The following is an 11,277-nucleotide window of genomic DNA, read 5'->3' on the forward strand; positions in this document are numbered from 1 at the left end:
ACTGCTCGGTTATGAGCAGTCTCATAGAAGCCAATGCATTTCAGAGTGCAATCCGCAGAAAGAAAAAAATAAGTCTATTTTTCGGCACACACCGGAATGGGTATTTCCGTGCAGAAATATCTGCCGAGAAAATTCCATCATGTGTACAGAGCAGGAGAATTCGATTGAAATCAATGGGACCCTGCTGTAGCTGAATGTCCACGTGGAATATGCCTGTGGAATTCCACACAAAGTTCTGCCTTGCGAACATACCATTTGTTATAAAAGTTTTGTTTTATCAATGAACACATTAAATTATTTAAAACATTTTCTGTTTATATAGGTACTCAAAAGGGGCGAGTTAAAACTACAGTAAAATTTCATACTAGACTTTTCCAGGCTACTGGAGCATTTGGAACGTGAAACTACTTTTTCAAGACTGAATAAATTGACAGGTACTTCGTACAATTCAGATTACTAAATCTTACTGTATATTCATTCACTTATAGTAATCAATTTACATGGTGTCAACTTATTTAAGAGGACTTGTGGCAAGTTAAAGAAATGGTTTGTAAATCATTTTACAGACCTGTGTGCCCCAATTGCGACTATAACTTTTTTGTTATATTTTACCTTATATTTTTTGTTATACTTCATTATAAATTGGGATGCGGAATGTTAGGCGCTTCATAATCACATCCTAGGACAAGATTCACACCCCCTAAGCTCCCTAATCACATCCCCTGTGAATTGTTACCTGTTCTAAAGATATCTGCTGCAAGATCTGGACAATTTTAGAACAGTATCACAATACAATGCATTTCTTACTGACAAAATAATGGGAACCTGAACAGAACCCCCATTTGTCTTCATTATGTGTGATGGGGTTTTTACTAGTCAACATCTAAGGACAGAGCATCTAAGCACTTTGGGGGATCACAACTGTTAAATAACTACAGAACTTTCTGACAGATGTAATGTTGGCAAACAGGCCTGTGCATGGTATCATGGGGCATAGATCCCAGTAGTACAGTGTTTTTTTTCAATAGGGTGGTGGAGAGAAGGCGGCTTTCTGGTTAATTGTAAAAATGTATTCTTTGGAGTAGGTTCAATGGTAGAGGGAAATATTACTTGAAACAGTTTTACTAATATTGGAGAAAAAAAAAATCTAACTTGTGTGGGTATTCTTCAACAGGTACAGTTAGATGTATTTCAAGTATTTAAAGATAAACGCACCTGGCTGCACAGTCATATGCAAGAACATCAGTCTCAGCTAGAAGATCCCCATCTGTTTCATGGTCACCTCCATCAGACCCCAATTCAAACAACTAAAAAAAGGTTAGACAAAGATTAAAATGAGTTCTCAAGAAAGCTAAACTAGACCTCCAATTTGACAAAATAGCAACTTACCTTAATTTTTGCAGTGTATTCACCTCTCCCACCAAAAAGACCAAGCCCTCCAAGGAGGATGTCTGTGTCAGCACAGAAACGAATCGCTTCAACAGAATGTGCTGAGTACCCCCAGCCACCACCATGACCTTAAATACAAGCAGGACATGTGTTTAGAGATGCATGTTAAATACATCTCACAGCTATTAAATATACATGATCAGATTCTTACTTTCAAATCTGTTTACAACACTATAATCTTCCTTCGAATAAACTTTCAACACAGATTGAGTTTCCTCTTCAGTGCTTGAGACACCCATCTTCAAGTCTTGCATTGCAGCCAGAGTGTCAAGACATCCTGTAGAGAGAACGGGAGAAAAGGTGAAGTGCAAGTAAATATGAAACAAGGCAAAGAAATTATAACCCTATACAAATGGTTAGACTTGTACACACACACACACACACACACACACACACTACCCTAAACTTACCTAATATATGCAATGCTGCATGCGATCGGGTGGTCACTGCTTTTTGCCCAGTAGGCAGAGCCAGCTCTGGGCTTAGTATGCTACACCTCAATTGCATGTCAGGAGCTGATGGAAGTCTCGAGTCTGCTATGACTGCATTATAACACCACAACTCCCTTGTGTTTGTCTGAAACCTGTAACAAAATTCATCAAGAAGAGAAATCTTGTTTAGCATAATCAAATATCACGAAAACAAAGAAACATTACAAATTCTGAAGTGAACTAAGAAGATTCAGTCTAACGCATTAAATGCAATGCTTTCAGGTCCTCCCATGAGCTTAGGGATTGAAGATACTGATTAATAGCTTAATTAAAAAAAGCAATAAGAAAGCTGGCTTTCCTGCACAGAACTTTATAGTTAGCTATGTATGAAACACAGTAGAATACAAATTCAACATTAAATGAAAATAGGATTACTGTGTTAAAGGGGAACTCCGTTACATAACAACGTATACCCTATCCACAGGGTAGGAAATAAGTGTCTGATCATGTGGGGTCCAACCCCTCGGACCCCTCATGATCTCCTGAACAGTGGCCCAGCAGTCTGCCAGAAGTGGCCATTCCGACCCCCGCAGGAAGCTGCAGCCGACACACCCCTTCGATGTATCTCTATGGGATACAAGGTGGGTGCGTGTCGGCTGTCGCTCCATGCGGGGTCGGCACGCCCCCCTCCCAGCAGACTGCAGGGGGCCCGTTTAGGAGATCGCGGGGGTCCCAGTGGTCAGATCCCCCGCGATCTATAACTTATTGCCCTTTGGATAGAGGATAGGTTATGTTTCACTACAGAACTCCTTTTTGTACTTTGGTTTGGTTTTTCCTCTTCGCCTTCTAATAGCCATAACACTTTCTATTTTTCATCTACAGACCCATATAAAGACTTTTTTTTTGAGCCACCAATTGTACTTTGTAAATGCATGACTCATTTTACTACTAAACCTACAGTGAAAAAAGAAAAAAAAAAATTGTGGGTTTTGTTTAATTTTACTACTTTTAAAAAATATAACTTTTTGTATGAACATTAGTATGCATATAAAGTGGTCATCTTTTGACCTCCAACTTATTTTTCCTTACAATGGCTAATTTTTGCCCTGTAATCTGTTTTTATTGGTACCATTGTGGTATTGATCGGACTTTTGGATTTTTTTTTTAATGTTTACGCCATTTACCATACAGTATAAGTAATTTTATATTTTAATAGTTCTAAAAATTATGCATGCAGCAATACCTAATATGTTTATTTTTTATGTTATGTTTACATGTTTTTTAATATGGGAAATGGCGGTTGATTTGAACTTTTAATATACAAGGGGTTAATTAATATTTTTAAAACCTTTATTAAACTTTTTTACACTTCATAAATTCCTCTTAGGGAACTTTTAGGACTCTGAATAGGACAGGTCCAGTCTATGGGTCCTGCAGTGAAGCATCTCTATCAGGGGTGTGGAAATTGAAAAAAAAAATAACTACTTGTCCAAGGGACTAAAGCGGAACACAATCTACTTGCCCCTCAAGAAAATCCACTTGTCCTGGTAGATAAAATAATTTCAACCAAAATAGTCTGATCCCCCCCACTAGACCACCAGGGATGGATATAAGATCCCTTTAGACACTGCAGTCAACTTAGACAGCGGTGATCTAATTGTTTAATAGCGGCCACAGTGATCGCAGCATGCCAGGCTATTAGCGGCGGGAGAGCTGTAGCTCCTTTTACATCCGAGGCAAAACCAGAAAAGTCTAGATGTAACTTTTTGATCACCTTAAAAAATTTCTCATATGAAGTGACCAAAAATGAGCAATTCTGGACATTTACACCGTTCACCGTGCATCATATTTTAATAGCCTGGACATTTCCACATGTAGTGATACCACTTATGTTTATTTTTGTACATTATTTTTATTTAAAGAAAATTGGAAACTTATTAGGAAAGGGGCTTATTCACATATATAGGCACTTTTTAAAATATTGTAATCCCTATTTTTCAGTCTCAATAGGGACTTGCTGGAAGTTGCATTTAGTTACTAGATAACTACAACTCCCAGGATGCCCTGATACGGCCTATGATTGTGTGGGTGTTGCAGCATTTTGCACTCTATAGTAGTACAGTTAAGGTTATTACCGTATGTAACATGCTGGGAGTTGAAGTTTTGGTTTGTGTCAGCTGCAGAGCCATAGGCTGTGTCAGGGAATACTGGGAATTTCAGTTAGTAACTACAACTCCCAGCATGCCCTGGTGCAGCCTATGGCTCTGCAGCTGACCCGAACCAAAACTACAACTCCCAGCATGTTGCACTTTATAGTTCTACAGTTCAGGTTATGGTGCAACATGCTGGAAGTTGTAGTTTTGGTTCGGGCGTGTTTGTGTGCATACGTGGGGCTCTTTGTTGGCGGGTGAGTGTGAAGGGGGGTGGGATTCTGATGGTGCAATTTAGTGCGGGTGGCCAGAAGCCACTAAAAATAAATAAAATTAGACATAAGAGCTGTAGTAACACTGGCCGGTGTGAGACGAGATTTACGTCCTCCCCCTCACCCCCCCCTGCTCTGTGTTTTCCCCGTGCAAACTAGCAACCTCCCCGTGGTGGATTAGGTCCTGTGGAGACAGAGCAGGGGGAGGGATAGAGCTGTGTACCGAGCTATCTACGTCCTTTCTCTCCCCCTACTGTGTCTTCTGAGCTGCGCCCTCCATCCTCCGGGAGGCGAGATAAGGGAGCGTGGGTTAATTATGTAATGCAAACGTGCAACCTCGGGCTCTGCGGTCAGCCCGAGGTTGCACGGTTGCACCCCCCATCCCCATACACTCTGAGCGCCGGTGTGAGGTGCAGACTTGGATGCGCTCCTGTGCCTCACACCGGCATTAAAGAAAAATAAGGGGGAAGTCTGTCTGTCCCTGCTTGCCCAATACAGGGCTAAATCTATGACAAATTCACCTGCCCGGCGCCCAAAACTACTTGTTCTGGGCGTCGGGCGATAGGATTTCCACATCCCTGTCTATAAATGCTGTTAAAAACAGCGCAGGCAAGGTGACAGCCCCGAAAGAATGTTTCAGTGTCTCAAATCTGGAAAAAAAAAAAAAATTCCCATTAATACTAACTGCAATAAATGTACAAGTGTATATACTGAATATAATTCTGGTTTCCCTCATAAAATGTGTCCATAATATTCCTGTCATTAGACCTCCTGGGGACTGTAACTTTGACTCTGATCCAGCTGAATATTTCTAATGTTTATATGTGAAGTCCATCCTATGCTTGTACAATTTACATTCCTGTGACTGAGAAACATACTATTCCTGCCACTCTAAAGCAAATAAGCTAAAACTCCGTAGCCTGTTTCAACCTTAATGACCAAGGCAAATTTTCAAAATTTGACATGTGTCCACTTATTTGGTAATAACTTTGGAACACTTTTACTTATGAAATTCTGAGAATTTCCTTATTGATTGCTCAGTTCTGAAGTGGAATTGAGGGGCCTGTATTTTAGATACACACATAAATCACCCTCTTTTTAAAAACTGCACCCCTTAAAGTAGTCAAAATGACATTTAAAGAAGTTCATTAACCCTTAAAGCATTTCACAGAAATGAAAGCAAAGTGAAGGCCGAATTTTAAAATTAAATTTCTTGGTCTCTCAGATTTTTCATTTTAATCCATATTTTTCTGTAATACAGCAGGTGTTGACAAAGAAATAAAACTCAAGACTTATTCCCCGAATTCTGACATTTAGAAATATCTCATATGTGGCCACTGCACGCTACGTGTCTCACACAGGCACTCAGACATGAAGGCGTGCTGTGTGGATTTTGGGGCCTCAGGTCTGGGTGCTCCCCAGTACTGTTTTTTTTTTTTTAGTTTTTATAATTTTCTAGTAAGGGCTGTTTAGTTAGGTTTTTATCTCCCTTTTGTTTTCCCTTTTTCAGGTGGGGGTTCATGAACATGGCGCTACCTGTTACCCCATATGCGACAAAGGGGCACGGAACATTAGTATGGGCCATCAACCCCTTATCGCCAATGGCCAGCGCCTGGAGGTTGTACCCCGGGTCTGGGTCCCCCACTTGCCCCTGCTCGCCCCGCTATCTTAGCCTGTTTTATATTTTGTTTAGAAATGTTGACAAGTTGCATTTCTCGGTCGCTCTTCATTGGGGACACCTATACTGATGGGTGTATGCTCTTGCCACTAGGAGGCGCTGACACTAGGAAAAGAAGTCTGCTCCTCCAAGGCAGGATATACCCGCCCACTGGAAGTGAGGTAATCAGTTTTAGCTAGTGTCAGTAGGAGGAAAGATCACAAATGGCCAGCGCCTGGAGGTTGTACCCTGGGTCCGGGTCCCCCACTTTCCCCGCTATCTTAGCCTGTTATGATGCAGCGTGGCCATAAGCTAAGAAGGTGGAGCCGTGGTGAGTATGTACTACAACCCCCCTTTCCCTCCCTCTTGCTCATGCAGGGGTCCACTTTCTCTCATTTGCCCACCTCCTCAGCTGCCATTACACGCAGCTGTGCTGGGCCAGACCCCTCATGGCCTCTAGCGCTATTCTGGAGGGGACAGTCCGGTGAACCTTCCCTCCGCCCTCTTCGGGCCAAGTATTTCTAACCCACATGTATTGCGGCCAGGCACAGTACCCTGATCCCGTTATCTTCACTACCGGCCAGGGACTATGCTTCTGCCCCAGTTTCAGCCTCTGGTCCCGGGCGACCGTCCACTTCCCCAGTGGGGGAGTTATCTGCCCACTTACTACCTTGTGCAACTAGGCAGTGTGTCCTGGCCGTGTTCTTTATTAGGCTGACTGGAGACCTACAGCTGCAGGCAGCGTGTCTCCGGTCCCACGCTGCTGACCACGTTCTCAGTGTGGACACACCAGCCCGCTTACTCATATCTTCTGCGGCCAGGCACAATGTCCTGGCCACGTTCTTATAGACTGACCGGAGACTTACAGGTTTACTCATATCATTGTGGCCAGGCGCAGTGTCCTGGCCTTGTTCTTTATCGGCTGACTGGAGACCTATAGCTGCAGGCAGCGGATCTCTGGTCCCATGTGGCTGGCTGCCCCTCAGTGCGGACACACCAGCCTGCTTACTGCTCCCCATGCAGCTGGTAGCTTCCCCAGTGGGGGAAGAATCGGCCACATCTTTCAGCCAGTTCCCCAGCCCTCTTCCTTTAATGGCCGCATCTTCCCTCAATGGCCAGGTGCCGCATCTTACCCAAGTTCCCCCTTCCCCCGTGCTTCTCCTAGTCTGAGGCCGGCTCCAGGAGCGGTGTTTCTTCTAGTGTGCCCTCCCTTCTCGGCGGGCTGCGCTGTCTGTCAAAGTAAAAAACAAAAAAATTCACCACTGGCCCTCTTGTGGCCATCAATTGTATTGCGCCCTGGATTTTTTTATTGCTTCTTGAGCTCCCCTTGTGGCAATCAAGCACTATTACAGCCTTGGCCAGTCACATCTGTTTTTGTAAGTTTAAAGGGGTATTCCAGGCAAAATTTTTTTTTGATATTTCAACTGGCTCCGGAAAGTTAAACAGATTTGTAAATTACTTCTATTAAAAAATCTTAATCCTTCCAATAGTTATTAGCTTCTGAAGTTTTCTGTCTAACTGCTCAATGATGTCACATCCCGGGAGCTGTGCATGATGGGAGAATATCCCTTGCATGATGGGAGAATATCCCCATAGGAGCTGGACAGCTCCCGGGACGTGAGTCATCAGAAAGCAGTTAGACAGAAAACAGCAACTCAACTTCAGAAGCTAATAACTATTGGAAGGATTAAGCTTTCTTAATAGAAGTAATTTACATGTTCCGCTGCTGAAGAAAAAACCGAGGAAGGTTTTGAAACGCGTCCAGCGATTTAAACATTGCGATATTGAGCCTGTTACTAAAGAACACTCTTCTGACAGAATAGCGATCATTCGCCAGATCCAAGGCATTTATTACAGTGAACCATCTCCCGAGCGCGGGACCTGTGCACGAGGAACGCCGCCGGGTTACTCACTCTGCTTATCACATACAGCCGTTATAACAACTACCAGTGAGAAGCCAATCGGGCCATCTACAATAAGGACTTGAGGTCTACAGACCACCATCATTCCAAGTTGGTCAGACCAAGGGACTCCGCTTGACAGCGCTGCAGTCCCCCCAAACGGTGCCCACCACAGAGTGCTGCGCTTTTAGGAGTTGGCCGAGACTCCAGCAGCACGATCCCTGACAGAGGCAAGGCACCGGTCATAAGACGCTATACAGCCGGCCCCCAGGACTACACTGAAGGGAGATCCGTGACATCTCGGAGTGGTGAGCATTATATGGAATGTATTGCAAACTGGCTATTTTGATGTATGGCATACGCAGAAATGCTTAAAGAGTGATTCTAAGTGACTGTTCACTGCTCACAAAGTGCCACATTGTATTACTGTGTCGGTGAGATCTAGTTGCCAAGGTTTGGACAGATACAGCACCACCGCATCAATTGATTATTTGTAGCGGCTACATTTTATTTTTTCTATATTGAAGATCTCTGGAAACAAGAGTTTTTGAATGAACATTTATACCGTGCTGTTCCTCAAGATCAGTAGATCGCTATATCGATATCACAGGCTCAAATTGCATATCAATTTTATAGTTGTTATTATTTTTAGTTTTTTATATTGGGATTATCATATTTTATTGTTATTTAATTAATTAGGGAGGTACAAGGGCCCTGTACATCCCTATTTAGTCTTTTTTGCATTTTATATTAATAAATACCAATCTATTTAAACCAGATATCTTTGACCCTCGAGCCCCATTTATTTTTTCCATAATTTACAAATCTGTTTAACTTTCCGGAGCCAGTTGATATATAAAAAAAAGTTTTTTCCTGGAATGCCCCTTTAATATCTGCAGGGTTCCTTTTCTAGGGATGGAAACGGGGGCCGCTTTATTCCTTCAGTTACCCTGTACGGTGGCCTGCTTTAGACTATTTACATTGTTAGTTGAGGTACACCTCTGGCGTATCTATTTTCTGCAGTTCAGGTACCCCACTGCTGTGCGTGGTGTCCAAATGGAGTGACCCGTTGGATACTATGGACCCATACCAGTAAGCCAGACAGTGGTCTGTGTGGTTTTTTTCAGCCGCTTGTCACTCACTCAGCTGATGTATCTGAGGCTGGAGTTCCAGTACCCCACTGCTGTGGAGGTGTACAAAGATGTGTCCCAGCATGTCCTATGGACCGTAGATGGGGTACAGGGATGCATAATGCGGCTCCTCAGCCTCCCCTGATCTCCCAAGGTGGTAGGGATACTATCTATGGCTCCTAGGCCTCCCCCTACCTCCCACATGCGGTAGTGGGGCACAGTGATCACCTGTCCCCTTTAATCCAGCGTCTGGAAGTGTACTTATTCAGCCAGACTGTTGTCTGCACGGTCTCCATCGCTGTCGGTCTCCCATATCTGGGCTGCTGCGGGCTTGGTCAGGTTTCCCGTACCTCTCTGCTGGTGTAAGGACTCTGTATGAGAGTCCCTGCAGGTACTCTGGACTGATGACCATCAGCCAGACTTCCGTCTGCTGGGTCTCTTACACCGCTAGGTCGCTCGTTCGTTCGGACTCCAATACCCCACTTTCTGTAGGGGGGGTTCGATGGAGTGTCCCTGAGCATTCAGGAATCCTATACCAGTCAGCCCAACTGTCTACTACTACTATGTCCACTACCATACACTTCCCACACCGTAGACGGTAGTTCAAGTTATCCACTGCCAAGGTATAGTTACAAGTGAGTCTCCCAGTGTTGCTCCATGGGCCTTATACAATACACCACATACTTGTTTGCAGGGTTCCCTCCTTTACTAGGTTCCTCCCTACATGCCTGCCGATCTCACAGCTGAAGGCTGGTAACCCACTTTCTGTGTGTGATTCTGTCTACAGCTGTGTGGCCATGGTCCCTATGCCAGATAGCCAGACTCTCTGCATGGTTTTCTACCCTTGCCGCTCCTGCGGTTACAGTCCGGTGACTCATTTTTCAGGTGAAGATCCAAAGAGTGTCTCTGTGGTTTCATTGGATCTTTTATACTTGCCGGTCATGTTTCCTGCTCCACATACATCCTTCATCCTTGAGTCTGCGACAGCAGTCCTGGTGTGTGGCACCATTTGGAGCTGGGGTGTGGGCGTTTCCTGCAGGTTCCATGGACTTTCACAGAAAGAGCGCCACTCTGTTCCCCTTTCTAAGGGTACAATGTTTGTCTACTAGGGGCATTGTTGTGACACCATGCTGCCGGACTTTTGAATGTCTGCGGTTTCTTTCACGTCTGCAGTCTTGGTACCCGTCTATCACGCCTGAGTCCTTACATGTGCTAGGCCACTCTGCACGTGTAGAGCCACCTTCCTTTTTTCTGTGGGGTGTCTCGGGCCTTCCTGTGGGGTGTTCCTCTCAACGGTTTGGGTGTGTGTTTGCTTCTTACTTCCATTCGTAGACAGGACTCAAATTTGCTTCTCCATTCCTTGATATGTTGTTGCAGGGTTCCTGGGGCTACGTCCACCCAGTACTTTGCCCCCTTACCTTCAGGTGGCATTTCACTGCTCCTATAGTGCCTGGTGCACTTTGATCATCCCCCTTCCACAGGGGGTACAGGGATCAGGGAGCTGGCATGGTCTGGGCCTGTGTTTCATAGCAACCACTCCTTGTTTTCCCCTCTATATAGGTGGGGTACCTGGCTTGGCCATTGTTTTTTGCTGAGAGCAATCAGCTGAGCTGGGCACTTTTGCAGCCTGGCTCTCCCTGTTTCTTGGATATCTACTGCCACTCATACAGACTTGGCACTCTCCTCTGTTGGAGGAGGTTATGCACTCATGTATGGCTCAGCGACAGCCGGTCTAGCACGGTCTGTTTGGGCCCTGCCATTGCTCCCTCGGAGGGGGAGGAGGGGTTTGTTCCTCCTTCCTTGTCGGTGTCAGTTACGCTACACTGACACTACAGTCTTCTGGAGTAACCTTCCTTTTTGTTTCCCCCGCCGTTCCCGTCCTAACGGGATGTTGCTTCGGTCTGCTCAGACCGCTGGGGTTCTTTTCTAGGTCGGCCCTGGTATGGTCTCGGGCAGGGTAGCTCTCCTGCCGCCAACTTCTCCACGGTCTTTCTGTACCGCACTTCTTGTCTAGACATAGAAGTTTGTCACCCAGAGGGTTTTGCGGACATTGGGTTTACTTACTCTACAAGTGTACATCTTCTGGCTTCCTAGTCAACCTTTTCTTGTCTCTTTATGGACTGTAGCTTTGGAGTGTCTACATAGGACAGTCCCTTCCTTGGTGTCCTAGTCCTTCTCCATTGACGGGGGTTCTTCCGGGAGCTCAGTTTGTGGGCCTCGGGTGTCTCTGACCGTGATCTCATCCGCAGGCCTTACGGTCAAGTGGGTTCGGTCTCTGAAATGATTC

The 11,277-nt window shown here is 44.9% G+C and overlaps 1 protein-coding gene across 19 annotated transcripts in view; it reads right to left on the minus strand.

Annotated features, from left to right (window-relative positions):
* MYCBP2 (MYC binding protein 2) overlaps positions 1–11,277 on the minus strand; it is a 318,664-nt gene that overhangs the window by 190,078 nt on the left and 117,309 nt on the right. For all 19 annotated transcript variants that reach the window (XM_056555563.1, XM_056555546.1, XM_056555556.1 and 16 more), the window contains 4 exons: positions 1,860–2,032; positions 1,601–1,726; positions 1,390–1,517; positions 1,216–1,307 (listed from right to left, as the gene is read on the minus strand). In XM_056555563.1, the coding sequence (XP_056411538.1) occupies positions 1,216–1,307; positions 1,390–1,517; positions 1,601–1,726; positions 1,860–2,032 (519 nt within the window). The remainder of the gene's footprint in view (positions 1–1,215; positions 1,308–1,389; positions 1,518–1,600; positions 1,727–1,859; positions 2,033–11,277) is intronic.

The sequence above is a fragment of the Hyla sarda genome, chromosome 2 (assembly GCF_029499605.1).
Source record: "Hyla sarda isolate aHylSar1 chromosome 2, aHylSar1.hap1, whole genome shotgun sequence".
NCBI lineage: Eukaryota > Metazoa > Chordata > Amphibia > Anura > Hylidae > Hyla > Hyla sarda.